General features: G+C 46.3%; 1 protein-coding gene across 1 annotated transcript in view; it reads left to right on the top strand.

Moving 5' to 3' along the window:
- The window catches only part of LOC135885744 (unconventional myosin-X-like), a 208,624-nt gene that overhangs the window by 38,017 nt on the left and 147,253 nt on the right, over positions 1–23,354 (top strand). Inside the window, exons 8-11 of the mRNA XM_065413650.1 lie at positions 4,437–4,521; positions 10,424–10,527; positions 11,461–11,590; positions 16,897–17,015. Of these exons, the coding sequence (XP_065269722.1) occupies positions 4,437–4,521; positions 10,424–10,527; positions 11,461–11,590; positions 16,897–17,015 (438 nt within the window). The remainder of the gene's footprint in view (positions 1–4,436; positions 4,522–10,423; positions 10,528–11,460; positions 11,591–16,896; positions 17,016–23,354) is intronic.

The following is a 23,354-nucleotide window of genomic DNA, read 5'->3' as shown; positions in this document are numbered from 1 at the left end:
AGTCTGTACCCCAGGGAGCTGACAGTTATACTGAGATCAGGAGAAAGGAAGAACAAAATGGATGTCTGTTCAAATCAACAAATTTCAGCAAGGGTAGATAAGCAGAGGGGCAGATTTAGCACCTTGAAGGAGAAGACATATTGTTTAAATCTGATACAACAGGAGATGGGGAACCTGCAAAGGGATTCAAAGGGAGCAGTGAGGTGATCAAACCAGCAAGGTAAGGAAGATGACTGTACAGCTCAAAGTCATTATGCTATTTTTAAAAATGAATATTTCTGAATGCATTGTACATGGAAATATTTTGAATAACTTTTCCCCTATATGTGGCTTTTTGGTGGTGTCTGGGATGTATTCTGTGAAGGAGATCAGCATTAAAAATGAAACACATTTTAAAAACAGTATGTTAAATATTTTGTTCTTTCCCTGTAATGTACTCAGTGCCTTTCTAAAATTGGGAACTGGTAGTGAGTTTTGTTTGTTAGCCACACTACAGTACATTTTCCTAAGTCAAGTGATAATTACTCAAGGGCCTCATCTTGTCAGTTATTTGCCATGTCATCAGTTTTCATTCATGCAGGAAGTCCAGTTCAGTGGTACTGTCTGGGGGATTAAAAACTCCCGTAGTGAAGATTTTCTAGGATTAAGGGCTATATTTGTACCAGTATTCCTCAATAAGAGCCCTCCTTGGGCAGAGGTGAAAACCAAAGGGTGGGCAACTCTTGATAGGCTTCCATTAACTATCAAAATGTGTCCTTTTTGGAACCAGTGGTGAAATCTGGGGCTATATTTAGGGCCACCATTTCAAATTTTGGTAGCGGGGGCAAGTTTAACTGTGATTCCAGGGGCTACTTAGGCACCTGAAAACTCTAGGGTTTTTTTTTTTTGCAGATAACTTAGAAATTAGCTGACAGAAGCACTGTGTCTAATTCCTATATAAAGAAAGACAAAATATATACAAACAACAATTAAAGCCATATATTAAGTTTTTATATGTACGTTTAGAACAATAAAGAGATAATACAGCAAGATATTCACAATCCCAAACCTTGAGGTATCATAAGAACAGCCATATAGGGTCAGACCAATGGTCCATCTAGCCCTGTATCCTGTCTTCTGACAGTGGCCAATGGGTGCTTCAGAGGGAATGAAAAGAACACACTATCATCAAGTGATCCATCCCCTGTTGTCCACTCCCAGCTGCTGGCAAACAGGCTTGGGAAACTCAGAGCATGTTGTTGCATCTCTGACCATTCTGGCTAAAGAGCCATTGATGCACCTGTCCTCCATGAACTTATCTAGTTCTTTTTTGAACCCTAGAGGTTGACTGTGCAGTGTGTGAAGTAGTACTTCCTATTGTTTTAAACCTACTGCCTATTAATTTCATTGGGTCACCCCTAGTTTTTGTGTTATGTGAATAACATTTCCTTATTCACTTACTCCACACCAGTCAAGATTTTATAGACCTCTGTCATATCCCCCCTTAGTCATCTCTTTCCAAGGTGAAAAGTCCCAGTCTTTTTAATCTCACCTCATACAGAAGCTGTTCCATACCCCTAATCATTTTTGTTGCCCTTCCCTGTACCATTTCCAATTGCAATATATTGTTTTTGAGATGGGGTGACCACATCTGCATGCAGTATTCAAGGTCTGGGCTACCATGGATTTATATAGAGGCATTATGATATTTTCTGTCTTATCTGTCTCTCTTTCCTAATGGTTCCTAACATTCTTTTAGCCTTTTTGATTGCCGCCGCACATTGAACGGATGTTTTTAGAGAACTATCCATGATAACTCCAAGATCTTTTTCTTGAGTGGTAACAGCTAATTTAGAGCCCATCATTTTGTATGCATAGTGGGATTATGTTTTCCAATGTGCATTACTTTGCATTTACTTTCCTATATAAGTTTTGGAACCTTAATACAAGAACTAACAACTTTAAATAAAATTCATGCAGAGTATTTGCTCAATATCATTGTCCTTACAGCTTCACACCAATCACCCTGAAATATCCACATACTCTTTTATTTTCATTTATATTACCTTCTAAAAAATTATAAGCAAGAAAATGTGCACTCTTAATTTGTATATTTGATTTCTCATTAAAAAGCGATGCAGTCTAAAGCAGTTGTTCCCCTCAATCATTCTAAAACATAGAATAACTAATAAATTACAGAACAAATTCGTTTTGGCACTAGCTTAAAAAAGGAAAGATGAAAAGCGTTTAAAGTGATAATTGAAAAGAAAATATTACAATAGATGGGCCAACTCGGGTTTCCTATCAGCTCTAAGACACCTGAAGGTGTATTTTCAGCAGATAAAAATATTATCACCTTTTCTCAAAAGCAATGTGTTTTCTTTTCCTATTAAGTTACTCAGTAATTATAAAGTCTTAAACATTGTAATCTGTTTATACAATGCATTTGATATTTCTCCAGCACAAATGAAAACACACTTCAGTTCAAGCTACTAAAAATGTAAAGATTAAACATAAAAATGAATTTAAAAATTGAACTTGCATTTACAAATGACTGATCTAAAAGCCTGTTTTAGCCTCTGGAAACTGTTCAATTCTATAATGTGATATAGATTTCCTGAGTCTGTATCTGCAGTGGCCCAACTGGATGATTCTTAACCATTTCTTAATGAAAATATAATATATAACCCTATATGTCTTAAATAATACTAAGAAAATTTGCCCTTGTCACTTCAAGGGCATACTCGTATATTAAGGAAGTTAGTAAAGAGACCTGTTCCAAGGCTGTAACAACCTGGTAGGATTAAGAGCCCTCCAGGAATTGTTTAAAAAAAGTCCCAGGGGTACATAGGCTAATTCAAGAAAGAAAACATTTTTATTTGCTGATTGAGAAGTAGAGGTATGTACCATAACTTCCTCTGATTTCCATCAGGCGCAGCTGACTTGTATAAGGGCAGCACTGACTGTTACACTGAAAATAACATTGATCAGCTTTGTGGAGAGACTTAAGGAGATCAGCACTCATCAGGTCCCTTCTCTGGGCCAAGGCTATCCAGAAACTGTTCTCTCCTGGCTCTCATCCTATCAGATGGGTAACAAGGAGCTGTTTACCCATATGAATTGCTTTGAGTGCCCCTCTGATCCTGGGGCTGCAGGGGTGGTGGTGTCAGCTCTCCACAGAGCACAGAGCTGACAGCCGAGGAAACCTGAGCCAGGGTGGGGGGAGCTGCTTGTCCAGCTCCTCTGGGACAGCCCTGCAGCAACTTCTCAGACCATAGCTAAGGGCTTCTGGCTCCTCTGGCGAGAGCATGGAGAAGTGGTTCACTTTCCTGTTTGCATTCCGCTATGCTATGAAACTCGGGAGTGCGGGGGAAGAGATGCTCCCCTGCCCTCCTTAAATGGCACCTCTGGCTATATACATTTTGCTGAGGTCTCCCTATATGTCAAAATGTGCCCTTCTGTAAATTTGCCCTCCTTTTTGTACACCCCCACCTATATGTCATTTAGTGATTGTGGGGAGGGATAGCTCAGGGTAGGTCTACACTTACCCGGTAGTTCGGCGGCAAGCAAATCGAACTTCTGGGTTCGACTTATCGCGTCTTGTCTGGACGCGATAAGTCGAACCCGGAAGTGCTCGCCGTCGACTGCGGTACTCCAGCTCGGCGAGAGGAGTACGCGAAGTCGACGGGGGAGCCTGCCTGCCGCGTCTGGACCGAGGTAAGTTCGAACTAAGGTACTTCGAACTTCAGCTACGTTATTCACGTAGCTGAAGTTGCGTACCTTAGTTCGAATTGGGGGGTTAGTGTAGACCTGCCCTCAGTGGTTTGAGCATTGGTCTGCTAAACCCAGGGTTGTGAGTTCAGTCCTTGAGAGGGCCACTTAGGGATCTGGGGCAAAATCAGTACTTGGTCCTGCTAGTGAAGGCAGGGGGCTGGACTCAATGACCTTTCAGGGTCCCTTCCAGTTCTAGGAGATAGGTATATCTCCATATATTATTATTATAAATAAAGGCTGGGTTCCATGATATGGACAAAAGAGCCTGGGATCTGGATGAGAGGGACTTCCTGGGCACTTTGCTCCTGTCAACCAGAGCTCTAATCTCACACATTATTGCAGAACCCCTGCACTGAGTAAGTGTACTTAGGAAGGTCGAACACTCAGTTGAGGTAAGGGCTAAGGGCAAGGACCTCACTGAGACGTCAGTTCCTGCACACACCTTACTCATGTTTAATAGTTGAGTTCAGAGAAATTTGCACACGCGCAGTAGCAACAAGAGCACGTTTTGATGTGAGATTGATTTGGGTGGTAATACCCTCAAGGCCCCAGTTACTGCTTTGCTTGCACTGGCCTTAGAGATTCCCTGAGGGCCTTGCCCTCTCAATGTTCTTCACTACCATGAATTCTAATTCTAATGTGGATTTCATTTGCTATCTGCTGTCCTCTTGTGCTCATTTCAGAATCGAGTTGTGCACCAGAACCTGGGAGAGCGGAATTACCACATCTTTTATGCATTGCTGGCTGGTGTCAGTGGGGAGCAGAAAGGTAATTGATCTCTCGGTAAGCTGGCCCCATGCAAACAAAATTAATTTTAATACAGCCAAATACAAGGTTGTACATCTAGAAATTAAGAGTGCAGGCCACACCTGCAAAATGGGGTGCTGTATCCTAGAAAGCAGTGACTCTGAAAAGGATTAGGGGTCATAATGGACAAGCAATTGAATATGAGCTTACAGTGCAATGTTGTGGCAAAAAAGAGCTAATGTGATCCTTGTATAAACAGGAGCAGTAAGCAGGAGGGGGGTGGCAGTCTTTCCAAAATAAATAACAGCACTTTGGGTGGTTGATAAACATTGCTAGCCTTCCCAAAAAGGAAGTGGGAGAGAGGAGAGAGTGGATATCTGTTGCACTAGAATGGAAAGGGAGTTCCAGGCATAAGAGAAAGTGGGAGAGAGATGTCTTTGCACGGCAAAGGGGAAACAGAGAGGAGTGCACAGAGCTAAGCTAAATTATTTAGGCCTTTGAAGGGGAGGATGAAGAGCCTTAAACTTGATACAGAAGGCAGGAGGGATCCAGTGGATGGATTTAAAGAGAGGGCGTAACAGGCAGCAGAGATTTTTCAAGGTAGAATGTTTGGCAGACGGAGAGGTGAGATTTGGAGAGACCAGAGAGGAGGAGGTTGTAGCAGTGGAGGCAAGTGACAACCAGAGCTTGGATAAAGATTTTAGCTCTAGTCATGGGGAGGGGAAGGATGGAATTTGGAGACATCATATAGGAAAAGCAACAGGATTTGGCAGCTGTATAGCTGGGGCAGAAAGGAGCTGAAAATGACACAGTGATGGTGAATCTGGGTGAAATTGTTAACCGTGCTAGAGAAGGGTGAACAAGAGGAAGTTTTGTGGAGAAAGGTGAGTTCAGTTTTCACCATGTTAATTTTGCCTTGGGAGTGGGATATTAGAGAGACAATAAGAGAGATGAGGCTGGAGTGGGTGGGGAGATACCATGGATTCATCAGCACAGCAAAGAGATAGTAATTGAAGCCACGAGAGCAGAAGAGATAATGTAGAGGGACAAGGATGCCAGAAGGATTCAGTTCAGTTTGGGTCTATTCTACTTCTTATATTTTCCTCAAAACTGTAGTGTCTTAGCGCCTTCCAGTCATGCATTAAGTGACATGACAAACAACATCTGTTACGTGTGCTTTGTTCTTCTGTGGCAACAGGTCGGAGGGGAGTTGTGTGCTCATTGCAATGTTTTCTTTTGGTAGGATTTTTTCTCCCACTGTGTGCGCTGCTGTGTTTGTTAGAGAAGGCTGGTCAGAAAAGTGCTCTTGGCACTTGGAGTGGAAGATGCTGTGGTTTGCAATGGCCCTTAGTTCTCATTGGAGTTCATTCCACAGTCTTGGACCAGCCCATGAGAAAAATCTGTTACCTGCACAAATAAGCTTCATCTTTACAGTTGAAAGTTCCATTGGGCCTGAGGAATGGAGTGGGTTGACCTGTCTTCATCCCAGAGCTTCAGGTTTTCTTTTAGATATGCTGGACTCAGCCCATTAAACTCCTTGAAGACAAGGACCAAGACCCTGAATTTGATTCTATATTCTGTAGATGGATAACAGGACGTTTAAACACGTCCCTAATGGTGTCCATAGTTAAAGAAGTACTTAAACATCCAACACTGCAGAAAGCTGAAGAGAATTTCCTCTTTGGGGTGCATTGTTATGGACCAAATGTCCCTCTTACTGACAGGACATTGCTAGCAGCTTCTTTAATGCTTTTAATCTTTTGCAGTTCCCCTTTTAAGGCTGGTCATATTCTGTGTCTAAAATCCCTAAGAAATGTCCTCTTTAAATAATGAAGATTTTTGTGTTTACTGAATTTATCTCAGGAATGTATTCTCTATGGAGACCACTGGGGGCCTCCTTAGCTGTCCATACACATCTTCACACACTGCCCATTCATTTCAGGATCCAGTTTACAATGTACCTCCTTGGTTATTCGAACTCTCCATGTACTTGCTGTAGCTGACCTCACTTACCTCTCTCCTCTCCCCTTGCTGTCCCTCCTCTCATCTGGTGTTGACCTCTTCTTCGAGTGCTTGCTCATGTTGATTCCATTCTACGTGTGTGCATGCCCACGTGCTGGTCTCCATAGAGTCGGCTGTGGCGCCCCCTTAAGTGCCGCTCATGCGTCCGTATGCCCTCTCAGTTCCTTCTTACCACTCATGAGGGTTGGTCAGAGTGCCTTGTCTTGCATAGCAAGAGTGTTAGCAGTTCTTAACAGCCCGTTGTTATTCCCTTTCTGTTTAGTTTGTAGGTACTTAGTTAGCATTTTAAGTACATTTTAGTTCTTAGTTTAGTGGTTAGAGTCCCAACTGGGACTTCGCCCTGGAGCGTTCCCCGGGCTTTAAGCCGTGTTCCTCATGCAACAGGCCGATCCCTATCAATGACCCTCACAGCAGCTGTTTGAAGTGCTTGGGGAATCCCATATAAAAGATAAGTGCAGGATTTGCAAAAACTTTCATCTCAGAACTCAAAAGGAGAGGGACATCCGCTTGAGAGAGCTCCTGATGGATGCTGCCCCCGGCATCAGAGCCTTCCCGACTGGATTCTGCTCCTAGCACCTTGGCATCGGTGTGGAGCACCCTGCCAGCACCGGGATCCTCCTGGCACTGTTCCCCCTTCCCGGTGCCCAAGACGCGTCCAAAAAAAAGGACTCCCCGGCATCATCCAAGGAGGGGAACGGGGCTCTGGGCAAAGTACCTAGTTCAGGCCATGTGCCCACCCCGGGGCTACAAGGGAGTACTGTTAAGGTCGGACCCCCTAGCCCAGCCAAGGATCTGACTCCTGGGAGCGGTAGGGGATCCCGGCTTCTATAGGGACCTTCGTCGTCCAAGACGGCCCAAGTGGCCAAAGACCTGGTGGGCCTACCGGTACCGCAAACGCCGTGCCAGATGCCAGAAGTGACTAAGGCCCTGCAGCCCAAGGGCAAGCCAGTCATGGGACCTCCCCAAAGGGCAGGGGAGCACTATTGGCCCCCGGATTGCAGGCGTTTGTCTATGTCCCCATGGCTTAGGACACTGGTCCCACGACCCCAGTTGACGGCTAGAAGGCCCAGGTCCCCAACGCTGTGCTCTCCTACCACAAGGCACGGATCGCCAGAATCAAGACACCGGTCCCCGCGGTCCCGGTACCGGCCAGCCTCCTGCCTAAGATCACCTTGGCACACATCTCTATCACCCAGGTGGTCTCCTAGGTGCTAGTCCCCACCGGTGCCTGACCTCTCGCTATTGCGGCACCTATCTCCGCTGCCTCAGTACCGCTTGAGGGACAGGCAGCAATCCCCATCCTCTGGACATCGGTCTCTGGCGAGAGTTAGTCGGCATACGCAGACCTCACAGCCCCACCATGGTCACCCAGAAGGGGACTGTTCAGAGTCGGAGCTGGGGTTCAGCCCATTGCCAAGGGGGGGTATGAATCCCGTCAGCCTGCGAGACCAGCGTGGTGTTGGTGGCGTGACAGCAGGGACAGTGGCCTGCTCAATGGCCGTGTTGGAACCCTTGTGGGGTACCAGTGATGCCAGTTCCATACTCCCACCTCTCCCCTGTGGCTGCCTTGGACAAACCACCGGCACCGGGTTCGGAACACGGTGTGGAATCCACCATGGGGACAACTCAACAGGCGCAAACACCCAAGGTGCCGTCTCCAAAAAGGGAGGGGGAATCCGCCCCTCCCCCAGTGATGCCCTCGTCATCTTCGTCACCGAACGAAGCAGTGGCTGGGCCCTCCCAGTCTGTTGGAAGTCCCCCTGACGACTTTAAGGCGCTCCTTAAAAGGGTGGCTACCAACTTGAACCTCAAAACTGAGGAGTTAGAGGAGCAATCAGACAACTTGTTCAACGTCATATCGTCCTCCACCCCAGCCCGCATTGCATTACCTGTCCACCCAGGGGTTCTAAAGATTGCTAAAACGCTGTGGGAGACCCCATCTTTGATTCCACCCATGTCCAAAAGTGTGGAAAAGAAGTATTTTGTCCCCGCAAAGGGGTTTGAATGTCTCTATGTGCACCCACCAGCGGGGTCGCTAGTTGTGTCCGCAGTTAACGAGAGGGACAGGCAGGGACAGGTGAGTGGCACACCAAAAAATAAAGGCACCAAATGACTAGACCTCTTCGGCAGAAAGATTTATTCGACGGCCAGCCTCCAATTCCAGATATCCAACCACCAAGCCCTGTTGGGCAGGTATAATTTTAATTTATGGGATTCCCTTATCAAGTTCACGGAGGCCCTTCCACAGGACCTAGTCCTTGAGTTTGCCATGATCCTGGAGGAGGACAAAGCGGTGGCGAAGGGTTAGGGTTAGGGTGCAGACGCCCTCCAGATGGCCTGGGACGCTACAGACTCGGCCACCAGGGTGGTTGCCTTGGCGGTGGCCATGGGGTCAGCTCTTGGCTACGGTCTTCGGGGTTATACCAAGAGATGCAGGCCACGATCCAAGACCTCCCGTTTGAGGGTGCAGGGCTCTTCTCTGAGTTCACTGACGTGAGGCTGCGTGACCTCAAAGATTCCCGGGCCACCCTGTGGTTGCTGGGCCTCCACACTCCGCAGTTCCAGCCTCCTCCACCTCAGTCCTGGGGGTCTTCCCGGCAGGGATCCTACAGGTGAAAGGACAAAGACAAAGGGTTTAAGCGATGCCGCCCTTCTTCCTCTCCCTTGCTGGCTCAACCCAGCTCTTCGAAACACCCTGGGGGCCAGAGACAGGCATTTTGAAGGTGTGAACGGGGGCGGCGCCTCTGTCAAGTACCTGGATCCATCCTCCTGTTCTTTCCTCAACTGCTTATGCCCCTTCCAGTTGGCATGGTCGTGAGTGACATCAGACCGTTGGCTGCTCAACACAAGCAAATGGGGCCTGAGACCCAATCTATACCTGTGTCACCTTGACAAGCATCTCAAGAAGTTGAAGTTTCACATGGTCTCCCTTGCCTCCCTCATCCCCTCCCTGGATCTGGAGACTGGTACGCCGCCCTCGACTTGAAGGACACATATATCCATATTTCCATTTCCCCAGAACACAGAAGGTTCCTCCATTTTGTGTTGGGCCAGCGCCATTTCTAATTCACGGCGCTGCCCTTTGGTCTCTTGTCAGCCCCGAGAAGGTTTACAAAGTGCATGGTGCCAGTGGCCACTTACCTGAGGTATCGGAGCATTCAAATTTACCCAGACCTCGACTGGCTGATCAAGGGCTGGTCTCGGCATCAGAAGCGGTGGCGCCTCGATCTGGTTTGCTCCACAAGTCCATTCCATTACCTGCACTCCTGTCCCTCTGGAGTTACCAGCAAGAAGGAACTGAGAGGGCGTGGGGCCAGCAGCACCTAATATACCGATGCATGAGCGCGGCACTCAAGGGGGCGCCACAGCCATCCCTACAGATACCGCTAAGGCAAAAATCTCTGATGACTCTGCATGTGGGCATGCACACACCTAGAATGGAATGGACATGAGCAACACATCTCGAAGAACGATTACGAAAGGTAACAGTTTTTTCTCTATCCTTCCACACAGTCTCACATGTTGTTTTCTGATTGTCTCAGGCTTGTTTCTGTTGAAAAGTGGGAGAGCAGTTGGTTAGGTGAATCCCATAGGATTAGTTTTATACCCTCCTTCCTGTCAATTTAAATACTCTTAGCAGTGAATTTCCAACTTTAAAAAGAGGAGTGGTCTCCCTATATCGGAGGTGAAGCCAGGCTTGGAATATCTGGAGCTTGGCCTGAGAATAAAATCTTGATGTGTTTCACTAATTGCTAGTATTCCAGATCTAAAGTCCTCTCCATTACCTTGCCCTCAGAATAACTTAGAAGGGAAAAGTAGCAAAGGATGTCAGCTGATTCCTGAGTAAACTAACACCTGCCCCCCTCTCTTTCTGTGATGTTGGGGGACTGGCTCGCTGCAGAAGCCCTGTCTCTCTCTCAACCGGAGAGCTATCGCTACCTGAACCAGTCCGGCTGTGTGAGTGATGAGAACCTGAATGACCTAGAGATGTTCAACAAGGTCATGGTGAGTTCTTCTCCTGGGTCCCATGTGGCACTTCCTCTGTGATCTTGTGGCAATTTCTTTAGAGTAATTTCCCCATCCCTGATAGCCTCTGTGGTTAGATCATTTTTGGTATTGGATGGGGTTTGGCCCTCGAACAGGGGAAGCAATTAAAATATGAATGGAACAGGAATATTGTCACAGATTAAAAGAGAGGAAGCCCAGACCTGAAAGTGGGAGTCAGCCTGAGAACACCATGCAGGTGCTGCAATGCCTGAGAGAGTCAGAGTGGCCTTGTCTCCAGCACAGAACTGCTCAAAGAGTCGGACGTTGCGTGAAGTGATGCAACATCATGTGACCTGCATGCATTGCTCTGGCATTTCACTTGTGTTATCTAGCATGGCTCGTGCACTGCATTGTCTGGCCTGGTGAGGGGTTTGGTCAGGAGAAGGGACGCTTTCCCTTGAACACCCAAAGTAAGGCAGAAGGTAAAGGTTATAAATGTAACTGAGCCAGGTAACCTGATTACAACACTGTTTAAAATGTGTGGTGTGGACACTTCATTCCTCTATCCCTGTAACTTGGACAGACCTGACTGTGTGTGTTTGGTGAAAACAAGGCCAAAGAAGTGTATTTAATATATTAAAATATAAGGGAAACAAACTTGAACTAGCAATGACATTGAACCATGGTGATTTTAGTGTAGGGGCAGAGGTGAAACCTGGTGGGAAGAATAAGTAAGCAGAAAGCTCTATAGCTGGGTATAATGTGTATGAGAGAGGGGATTAGAAAAGGTCTAAAAATACACTAATAAATGTACAGCCACTCCCCAAGAGATGAGCTATATGATCTCTAATAGGTCCCTTCCATCTGAGTGACTGTGATTCTGAGCCTTCTATTTTAAACAGCACGGCCCTGCTGATATAAGTTATGTCTTCTCTTTGTGGCTTTGAGTAGACTGCTCTGAAAGTGATGGAGTTTAGCACCGAAGAGATACATGACATCTTCAAACTTCTCTCTGGCACTCTTCAGCTGGGAAACATGGAGTTCATGACGGCTGGAGGAGCCCAGGTTACAACCAAAGCAGGTAAGTATGATCTTGTGAACTATGCACCCTGCTGTCCAAGCCCAGATAGTCCCCCACCATGGCTCTGTCCCTCTCTCTCTCCCCTTGATACCCTAGCTTGCTGGCACACATCACCAAGCCCCAGTAGCTTAACCCACTCAACCCACATTGCCCAAGTTCCTCTGATTGAGATCTTGACCCAGGTTTCAGGGCTCCAAGCCTGATACATCAACCTGCTTAGGGCATGGCCCTGAGGCCCCTTTCACCCCCCTCCCAACACTCTGGGGCTGAGTCGATAGACACATGGTTATTTATGATCTCTGTGTAAATAAAAATATGGAGATATTTAAACAGAAACATGCAGAGGTTTAAAAAAATTGTCCACTACAGATTTTCATGCACCTTCCTCCAAAGTATCTGGTACTGATCACCATTGGAGCCAGGATCCCCAACCCAGAGGTACCTAGTCTGAGCTGGTCTGGCAGAGCCTCAGTTCCTAAAGAGGCAGAAGTTTAAAAAATGAGCAAATGTTTTAAAAAAAATTACAAAATTACACATAGAATAACTTTTAAACCTGTTTTAATTTGTTACTCTCATCCTCCCTCCCATTTTACTCTTTGGGTTTTTGTGACACTCACACAGACATTCATTTGCATCCTGACAAACTAGATTGTAAGCTCTTCTGGGCAGAGGGCAGCTCTTGTGTGTGTTTGTGTAGTGTGTTTCTCAATGATCCTGGCATAATGATCCTGATTAGGGGTCTCTGATCACTACTGGAACATAAATAATAATATTACACAGTAGTGTAGTCAGTAATTCATCCGAAGGCTGCTTGTAATTCATGCCTTTCAAAATGATTTTGTGAAATGTCAAATGAACGTCTTTGACAAAATTACAAGTCTGGTTAATGAAGGTAAGTATGCTAATATAATACACTTGGACTTGGGTAAGGTGTTAGACGTAGGCCTGGATTCATAAAGGAGTCTAGGCGCCTGAATCCCAGTTTTAGGTCTTGCTGCAATTCACAAAACTGCTTGACTGCCACCAAATCCTGTAGGCACCTAAGCCCTCTTGGTGCCCCAGTTTTTGCAGTAAAAATTCCCTTGGTGCCTGTGTTTCTGCCTCTGGGCGTGTGCCCTGCTGCTTCCCTCTGGGCATCTAGATGTCTGTCCCCTGCCAAAGCCCCAGTGCAATTCATGGACTGTGGGAGGAGTGTCTGCCCCTTCTGTGGGGCCTGATCCATTAGGTATGCTCAGAGGCCGCCTGGCTCTATACATAATGGCTGGGGTAGGTTTATCCTATCAGACTTAACTTGAAATCCCTTTTTGATGAGATTACAAGTTTGGTTGAAAAGATAATAATACTGATGTTGGTATACTTACACTTCTCTAGTACCATTTGACTTGGTACTGCACAACATTTTGATTAAAAAACTAGAACTGTATGAAATTAACATGGCACAAGTTAAATGGATTAAAAACTGGCTGATAGGTCTCAAAATGTAATTGTAAATGGGGAATTGTCACTGAATGGGTGTGCTTCTAGTGGAGTCCCACAGGGATCGGTTCTTGACCTGGAAGAAAACATAAACTCATCACTGATAAAGTTTGCAGATGACCTGGAAATTGGGAGGAGTGGTAAATAATGAAGTGTGATCTGGATCGCTTGGTAAATGGTGCAAGCAAACAATATGTGTTTTAATACGGGTAAAGGTTAATCTGTTCATCTAGGAACAAAGAGTGTAGGCCATACTTACGGAATGCGGGGGTGAGGGATCCATCCTGGGAAGTAGTGACTCTGAGAAAGATTTGGAGGTGGGGGTGGATAATCAGCTGAACATGAGCTCACAGTGTGGCACTGTGGCCAAAAGAGCTAATGCGATCCTGGGATGCATAAATAGGGGACTCTTGAGTAGGAGCAGAGAGGTTACTTTTCCTCTGTATTTGGCACTAGGGCAATGGGTGCTGGAATCCTGTGTCCAGTTCTGGTGCCCACAATTCAAGGATGTAGATAAATTGAAGAGGGTTCAGAGAAGAGCCACTGGAATGATTAAAGGATTAGAAAACACGCCTTATAGTGACAGACTCAAAGAGCTCAATTTATTTAGCTTAACAAAGAGAAAGATAAGTGGTGACTTGATTATAGTTTATAAGTATCTACATGCGGAACAAATATTTCATAATGGGCTCTTCAATCTAGCAGAGAAAAGGTATAACAAGATCCAGTGCCTGGAAGTTGAAGCTAGATAAATTCAGATAGGAAATAAGGCATACATTTTTAACAGTGAGAGTAATTAAGCATTTGAACAACTTACCAAGGGTCTTGGTGGATTCTCCATCACTGACAATTTTAAAATAAAGATTGGATGTTTTTCTTGGCTGCATTGGATTCTTTTCTTTTCTTTCTTTTTTTTTTTTTTTTTAAATATCAGCTACATCTGTTTTAGGGGTTGTCCATCCCTAAAGAAATCCTCCCATTTATTGCTCCTATTGACATTGTTCAACTTTACTTAAATAATTAAATATTGATTGCGTCACCACTGGGATAAAGGTTATGAAGGAGGTTCCCTGCGCCCTCTGTCTGTTTTGTGTAAAACTAGGCAGGTGCCTAATTCATTCTTGCTAGAAACAACTTAGGCCCCTAAGCCACCTGACTCCAAGAGAGGGGTTCTTGGCTGTGGGTCACAAGCATAGATAGATGTTTTCTTGTAGCTTGGACTTAGGCCTGGTCTACACTGCACAGTAAGGTTGAGGTAAGGCAGCTTACGTCAACCTAATTATGTCAGTGTACACACTACAGCCTTTTCCTGCTGATGTTTGTTCCGTACTACACCGACATAATACTTCCACCTCCACGAGAGGCATAAGGCTTATGTTGGTGTAGTTAGGGTGATGTAGTGTCTGTGTAGACACTATGTTACTTACATCGACTGTTGGCTGTCTTGTCAAATTGACACGACAGCCAGACAGCTAGAGCCCAACTGCCCCCCGACTCCCCACTCCCAGCTGGGCTGTCCCTGACTGGCTCCTTGCTCAGGGAGCCAAGAAGTCTGGGTGGCTGCCCCCTGCTCCCGGTAGGGAAGTGAGAAGCCTGAGCGGCTGGCCCCTGCTCCTGGCGGGGAGTGGGGAGGCGAGAGCACTAGAGTTAATATTATTGCAGATAATAACAGAAATATCTGACAGGAGCATTGTATCTAATTCCTATATCAGGAAAGAAAAATAAATAAATATTAGACCCACTCAGCTCTAATACTAACATGTTCTGACATCTTGTGGCAAGTCACTTATGGGACACTGGTTAGGTTTAAATTTGTAATGTATATTCTTACTCAGATACACTTACTAAAGTCAGAAGGGACCATCGTGATCATCTAGTCTGACCTCCTGCACATTACAGGCCACAGAACCTCCCCACTCACTCCTGTAATAGACCCCTAACCTCTGGCTGAGTTACTGAAGTCCTCAAATCATGATTTAAAGACTTCAAGTTACAGAGAATACACCATTTATACTAGTTTAAACCTGCAAGTGACCCATGCCCCATGCTGCAGAAGAAGGTGGAAACCCCCCATGGTCCCTTCCAATCTGACCCAGGGGAAAATTCCTTCCTGACCCCAAATATAATGATCAGTTGGAGCAAGACCCACCAGGCAGATACCTGGGAAAAAATTCTGGTAACTCAGTACCCTCAGAGCCCTCCCCATCAGTGCCCTCCCCATCTGTAGTAACTCAGAGCCCTCCCCATCTAGTGTCCTGTCTCTGGCTGTTGGGGATTTTTGCTAAAGGCAGTCGCCGATGAGCCACATGCCATTGTAGGCAGTCCTGTCACACCATCCCCGCCATAAACTTATCAAGCTCAGTCTTTAAGCCAGTTAGACTTTTTGCCCCCACTGCTCCCCTTGGGAGGCTTCTCCAGAACTTCACTTCTCCGATGACTAGAAACCTCCACCTAATTTCAAGCCTAAACTTGTTGATGGCCAGTTTATATGTATTTGTTCTGGGGTCCACATTGATACTTAAGTTAAATAACTCCTCTCCCTCCTTGGTATTTATCCCTCTGATGTATTTATACAGAGTAATCATATCTCCCCTAAGTCTTCTATTGGTTAGACTAAACAAGCCAAGCTCTTTGAGTCTCTTCTCATAAGATAGGTTTTCCATTCCTCAGATCATCGTAGTAGCCTTTCTCTGCACCTGTTCCAGTTTGAATTAATCGTTCTTAAACATGGGAGACCAGAATTGCACAAAATACTCCAGACGAGGTCTCATCAGTGCCTTGTATAATGGTACTAACACTTCCCTGTCTCTACTGGAAATTCCTCATCTGATACATCCTAGGACTGCATTAGCCTTTTTCACAGTTGCATCACATTGACGGCTCATAGTCATCCTGTGATCAACCAATACACCCAGCTCTTTCTCCTCCGCTGTCAGTTCCAACTGATAAATCCCCAGTTTATAGCAAAAATTCTTGTTGATAGTCCCTAAATGCATGACTTTGCACTATTAAATATCATCCCATTTCTATTACTCCAGTTTACAAGGTTATCCAGATCTTCTTGTATGGTATTCCGGTCCTCCGCGGTATTGGCAATACCTCCCAACTTTGGGTCATCTGCAAATTTTATTAGCACACTCCCATTTTTTGTGCCAAGGTCAGTAATAAAAATGTAAAATAAGGTCGGTCCCATGACTGATCCCTGAGGAACTCCACTAGTAACCTCCCTCTGGCCTGACAGTTCACCTTTCAGTATGGCTTTTTGTAGTCTTACCTTTAACCAGTTCCTTATCCACCTTTCAGTTCTCATATTAATCCCCATCTTCTCTAATTTAACTAATAGTTTTTCATGTGGAACTGCATCAAATGCCTTACTGACATCCAGGTAGATTAGGTCTATTGCATTTCCTTTGTCTAAACAATCAGTTATCTTCTCAAAGAAAAATATTAGTAACTTTGTTACCACCGCTTGAATACAACAGTTGAAACAATTGTAGAAAAATCTACAATTACTTTTTATCATTTAGGCTACTTACTTTTTGCAGTTCACCAAGTTTGGAACAGATCATTTAACTTTAGGAAACAGCCTAACAGCCCTTTCTTATCTTAATCACTTGTTAATCGCTCTGTTTATAAACAAAATTCTGATTCCCTGTCTCAGGGGCACAAGCTGGGAGAAGTCTTCTGTCTCCTCATTCAGGCTGCCTGCCTGAGGCTCGCAGTTTGGGGGGGCAATGCCCCCCATGCCCCACCCAAAATCTGCATCTGAGCAAAAGCCAATATCACTGTGGTGAACCTGGGCAATTAAAGTTACTGTTCTTCTGTCCTAGTACTGAACAATGCCAGTGACCTGCTGGGCTTAGATGCCTTTCAGCTGTCTGAGGTGCTGACTCAGAGATCCATGATTCTGCGGGGAGAAGAGATCAGTTCCCCTCTCACTGTGGAGCAGGTGAGTATCTGGCTTCCTGTGCACTTGCAATCATGTGCTCTGTTTCAGTGTCACTTCATGGATTTTGCCCCAAGGTGGCAGCATTTGCATATATTAAAGGGAAGAAATGAGCAGTACCATGAGGCCTGCAAAATGGCTGTTTGATGGAATATTGTGTGCTCTGTGTGGGGAGGAAGAGAAGGAGGATTGTGTGTTTTTTCAGGGACTAGACAATGAAAACTTACATGGAACTGAGTGGGGAAGAGGTAAAAAGAGAAATTCATATCAGAACCAAATCTGTGACTGGGTACTGTTAGTATGGAGCTGGGCTTGGATCCAGGATGGGGGGGGGGAGGGCTCCTAGGCTTCATCTGGGCTGGGCTGAGTTTTGGAGCTTGGCGGTGGGTGGAGATGTGTGGAGTTGGTCCCTGCTTCTGACTGGGTTGTGTGGATATAATGACTGGTGGAGAGATACACCCAGGCATCTTAGAGAACAGTAACTGAGCTGTGGGATCTCTCCATTTGGGTCTTAGTGAGTAGTCTCAGGCCTGACTGATGAGTACAAACTGCAGATTAGTTCAGTGCTGCATGCCCTTTCCCTCAGGACAATCTTCCTGTTAACCAGTAGAGCCAGTATTCAGGTATAACTTTTAACAAACAATCTGATCTACCTTAGTGAGGGAAGTGACATATCTGAGAATATAAACAGTGCCTGAGCCCTAATGTTGTGTCTCTTTAGGTTCTTCTGTGGTTCATAACATCATGGTGTCTATTAACCTGAATAACTGTATGGTACTGTAGGTCATTAACCCTTAGGGAGCTAGTCATCTGAGGGCACAGTTGCTGTTTTTACACATGCACAGGTGACTTTTTTTGAAAATCTTGTCCTGTGTTAATAAAATCTAACTGTGAAGGACAGCAGTCTGCTACTGAGCAGAAACGCAGAATTACCAGGAGCGAGTGAGCATCATACTACAGCAAAGCCAACATCTGTAATGCTACAGGGAAGACTCAATACCAAAGGGAGCCCCCAGGCAGTTCAGAACAATAACATGTGGCGATATAGATTTAAAAAATAGCATACTGCTTGGGCAGAACTTTTCCCCCATTCAATTGCTGTGGTATCCATCCTTGCTTGTTTTAGACCCTTTGGCGACTCTACGTATGAAATGCAGTGACTGGACACTTAGAACAAATCCATTCACTATTACTGATACAGCAAGCACAATGCTTCCTTCAGAGTCTTTCGCTATCAGCTAGTCTCTCTGTCTTGACCTACGTATGGACCTGCCAAATCCATTCCCCTCCCTGGGCTTCCAAATACTGTGTCCAGCTATTTCCAGATGTCATTCTGGGTACAGAGGATGGAGCTGCCAGGAAGTTCTTATTGTGTAATAGGCTCATTACCATTCTGAGCTTTGACATTTCAGTGTTGAATGGTGGGAGCTGGGCAAAGTCAGGCAAGGCTGGGAGAATGAAAGGAGCTATTCAGAATCCCTGTTGAGCCACAGTATGGGGAAAGCAGCTTTGTTGGGTTATTCCCGGGTGGGGAGGGCCCATTCCTGGAAGATGAGGCCAAGACATTGTATAACCATACAATCTGGCTGGCAGAGTGTTTCTCTTCCCTGCATCTGGTTCATTAAAAGGGGTTGTCTAGAAGGGGTGATTCAGCCTCCACAAATGAGATTGACCATCTGAGCAGAGGGAGAAAACCCCACAGGGCCAATGTGTCTTTGCTTTACAGCTACCTCTTGGGCTGAGTTGATACACGTCCCAGGATGTGCTTGAGGCTGCTAGGTGACAGTATAAAGGGGCAAGTCTCCCCTGGGCACACCCACCTGGAGTGTCTGCCTTCAATATGCCAGACTGGATAAAACAGTAGGAAGTGAATGTTTAGAATGCTGAGACCCCACTTGGGGAGAGAGGCTGGGGCGGGGCTGGGAGGTTTTCTGACAGATGAAGACAACAGCAAAATTAGGGAGGAGCTGGCATCTCTCAGGCCAGGCTGAGTTGGGGAGAGAAAGGCTGGGTTCTTTCAGCCCTAGCTCTGTGCAAAAGCTGAGAGAAGGGAAGGGTCCCTTGGAAGGTTTGTGTTCCCACAGGACATGACAGCTGATTGTATTGCCTTAGGGAGAATCATGATGCATCTGGATGTGGGATCTTCTTCAGGATAGCACCTCAAGAGCCTATTGTGGGGTGGATGGCCTACCCTGTAACTTCAATGCTGTGTGCATAGAAAGGCTCGAAGAAGGGATCCTTAAAGCTAGTAGTGTTGTTGTGAAATTCCTTCTGGGGCTAGGGCTCTGCATTGGAGGCCTGTGCTTTGGCAAAGACCTTGCATGGTAGGCTAAAACATGAAAGGGACATCTTTGAAATAGTCCCAGCTTACAGTTTCTCAAAATGAAGAGCTGAGTCAAGTCATTACAGGTTGGCAAGCCTAACTTCCGTACCAGGCAGATTGGTTGAAACTATAGGAAAGAACAGAATTATCAGACACACAGATGAGCACAATTTGTTGGGGAAGAGTCAACACGGCTTTTGTAAAGGGAAATCATACCTCACCAATCTATTAGAATTCTTTGAGGGTGTCCACAAGGGTGATCCACTGGGTCTTCTTCGAGTGACGGTCCCTATGTGTATTCCACACACGGGTACACATGCGTGCCATTCGCCTGAGTCCAGAAATTTTTCCAAGCAATGTCCATTGACTCGCACATGTGCTATGGATCTCCTCTTGCTCCCGACTAAGGCCTCTCCAGTTCCTTCTTACCACTGCATGGCCTGAGTCAGAATTTTATGTCCTCTTTACAACTTGTTGTAAAGACATTTGTAAATAGTTTTATTTCTTAGCTTAATAGTTAAAGTTCATAGAATACTTAGTAGAGTGTTTTTCTTCCTTTCTTTCTCCCTGGTTGGAGAAGCCTTCCCAGGGTCCAGGACTATGCCCAGAATCCCGGGATTCAAGAATTGTATCTCTTGCCCTCTCTCCTTCTCCATCAGTGACAAACATCAGTGCTGCCTCTACTGACTGGGAGAGGAGAATATCTCTGCAAAGTGTAGTATCGGTCACCCTTTTTCACCCAGAACTTGGGAAGCTTGGGAGCTTCACCTGAGAAAGCACCTGATGGAGAAAACTATGAACCCCTTCTCCAATCCAGGCCAGGGAGATCCCCCTCCCCCCTGTACATTGGCCTCAATTAACCAGCAGTGCCCCTCCAACCATGTACCTGGGACTGGAGCCTCCAGCACCTAAACTCAAAGGCTCTTCTTCTAGGGCTCTCCACGAGGGCAGAGGGCACTCTTATGGGCATGAGGACAGATCCCCGTCAAGACTGTCCATAAGAGATGCGCTCCCTCCCCAAGCCTCTGCAAGTTTGGTGAGATGTCGCACATAGAACCTAAGGAGCTGGCTCCGCTAATGACCCCCAGATTGGAGGGCAAAGCACATAAAAAGAAAGATCCACTAGTTCTGTTAGTCACCTCAGTACTGAAGTGTAAGGACTGACATTCACTGGCTCCATCTACAAGCGGTGGTCTGGACCCATCATCAGTACCGTGTCATTCATCTAAGGACCATCCAGCTGCCGTAGACATACCAGGTCCATCAGACTTGACTGCCGGAACCCCTCGGATACCAAGGCATATGGAAACTTTCATGCACGGGAGGATATATTCCTCCCTTATCCACAGTCTCCACTTTCCTCCAGCCTGGCCCTCCTGAGAGAGATTACTCTGGAGGAGGAGTCTACATTGATGTCCCAGGAACCGTCCCACCTCCAACCATCTGGCCAGGAGTGCTCCGGTACTGACTGCCCCGGCATTACTGCTGGAGCAGTTTTTGAACTCAGATGAGTCAGAGGTGCTAGCTGCTCCAGTATGTCTACAGACACAGTCGTGCCTTGGCAGAAATTCAAGGAGTCACGCTCTCTATTCCTTTGAGTACAACACCCCCCCAGGACCACTGGTACCGATTCCCTTGCAGGCCCTCGCAACCGATCAATCCCTCTTTTTGGTCTTAATGGGGTCCGTGGGATCTTTATGGCAGGCATCCGGGCCCTTCTCAAGAATTGTACCACTACTCTCCCTTCTGCCAACCAGATCCATCAGTGTACGAGGAGGAGGAGGTGAATCCAGATCTGCAGGTTCCACCGGGTGTCTCCTCATCATCTACGGACGAAGCACTCACTTCTTCCTCGCCGTCTCCTCCAGATGCCCTTCGGTGGTACCAGGAGCTACTGCAAAGAGGTGCTAGTGACCTCCAGATCCCACAAGAGAGGATCCGGGACTGTCAGTGCTGGCTCCTGGATATCTTGCAACCTTGGGGACCGAGCACCGTGACCCTTCTGATCAATGAAGCCGTACTAGAACTGGTCAGAGTGGTATGGCACACTCCAGCATCCTGTTCCCCTACAGTGAAAAGAGCTGAGAGGAGATATTCTTGTTCCTGACAAGGGAGCTGAATTTTTGTTCTCCCATCCTTCCCCCATTTCACTGGTGGTACAGACAGTTACAGAAACGGCTTGGTTGCACTATCAAAGGGCCACCCCGACAGATATAGGCTCTAAGAGACTGGACCTCCTGCGGAGGAAGGTCTTCTCTGCAGGCCTGCAATTTTGTGTTAAACTGCCAAGCTCAATTAGCAAAATATGGTTTTTAAAAACTATTCCAGGCTTGCAAGCTTCATAGACCAACTTCCCACAGAGGACAGAGCCCAATTTCAGTCCCTTCTAGATGAGGGAAACTAGTGACAAAAACAGCTCTCCAGGTCTGGCCATTGGCTTAGTCATGAAAAGGGACTCTTGGCAGTAAGCGTCAGGGTTTCCTAGGCAGGTCCTGGATGGTGTACTCCCCTTTGATGATTCAGACCTCTTTAATGAATGCAGGGATTTGTCTATTCTTTCATTAAAGGACTCAGATCAACTCTGCATTCCCCAGGGATTTATACTTGAGCCCCCAGGAGGAAACACCAGAGCCAGTCCTATAGACCAAGACCACCCTTTCCACATGCACCTTATTACCAGCACCAAGCCGAGCCTCCACAGAAATGTTGGAGCATTCAGAGGCCTCACTTCTCGGTCCCCTCTACTGCTATGGCCTCCACTCACTCCCAACCAACAGCCAAAGGCCATTTTTGGTCAAGACCCATGTTCCACCACTGATGCCACCCACCTCTTCATTCATCACTTTTGGAGGCCATCTCACACTCTTTGCCCACAACTGGAGGAAGATCATTACTGGAAGTTGGGTTTTAGAGATTATCCATCAGGGATGCTCATAGAATTTCTCTCCTTCCCTCCTCATAAACTCTTCCCCATCCCACCTCAGGGACAGGGCCGGCTCCAGGCACCAGCTTGGGGTGGGAGGCAGAATCCCATTTACATCAAGAGGCAATAGAACACGTCCTGCCTCAGTATCATGGGAGGGGGTTCTACTCCCCATATTTCCTAATCCCCAAAAAGACAGAAGGTAGAGACCCTTGCTGGACCTTTGGCAACTCAACATCTGTATCTGAATTCCGGATGATTACATTGGCATCGCTGCTCCCCTCCCTTCAGGAAGGGTTGTGGTTTGCAGCTCTCGACATGAAGGACATGTATTTCCACATGGCTATTCACCCATCACACAGGAAGTTCCTACATTTTATGGTAGGCCAGGAACATTTCCAGTTTTGAGTCCTCCCCTTTGGGTTAGCTACGGCACCCAGAGTATTTACAAAAGTTTCCTCTATAATAGCAGCCCTGATGAGACACCAGGGCTAAATGGTATTCCCATACCTGAACGATTGCCTCCTGGTAGGCCGCTCATGTCAGGAGGTTAAGTCGTCGACAGGGTTCCCAATACAACTTCCAATAGTCCTAGGCATTTGCATAAACAGAGAAAAGTCTGTTTTATCACCCACAAGGACAGTAAACTTTATAGAGGCAACGTTGGACTCTATTTCTGTGACACTGTTCTTCCCTGCGAACAGGTTTCTTACAGTCCGCAACCTGGTTTCACGTATTACCCACCGACCATGAACCACAGTGCACAGGACCCTTTCACTGCTAGGCCACATGACCAGGTGCATTACTGTGACACCGTTTGCCAGGTTTCATTTGTGATGCCTGTAAGCTTGGCTTCTCTTGATCTATTGACCAGACAAGGACCACATCAGCTCCAAGGTGGGCAATCCCACCAGAGTTATCACCTCCTTCGCTTGGTGGTCAAACCTGGAAGAAATCATGGTGGGTGTTCCCTTCAGCCCTTCCATCCCCAGAACCACCATTGTGACAGATGCCTCCCGCCTGGGGAGGGATGCTTACCTGGATCCCATGAAAGTCCAGATGACACATAAACATACTAGAAATGTGGGCGGTTCAC

The sequence above is a fragment of the Emys orbicularis genome, chromosome 11 (genome assembly GCF_028017835.1).
Source record: "Emys orbicularis isolate rEmyOrb1 chromosome 11, rEmyOrb1.hap1, whole genome shotgun sequence".
Classification (NCBI taxonomy): domain Eukaryota; kingdom Metazoa; phylum Chordata; order Testudines; family Emydidae; genus Emys; species Emys orbicularis.
The sequence above is the reverse complement of the archived record's forward strand: the minus strand, read 5'-3'. Positions and strand labels throughout refer to the sequence as shown.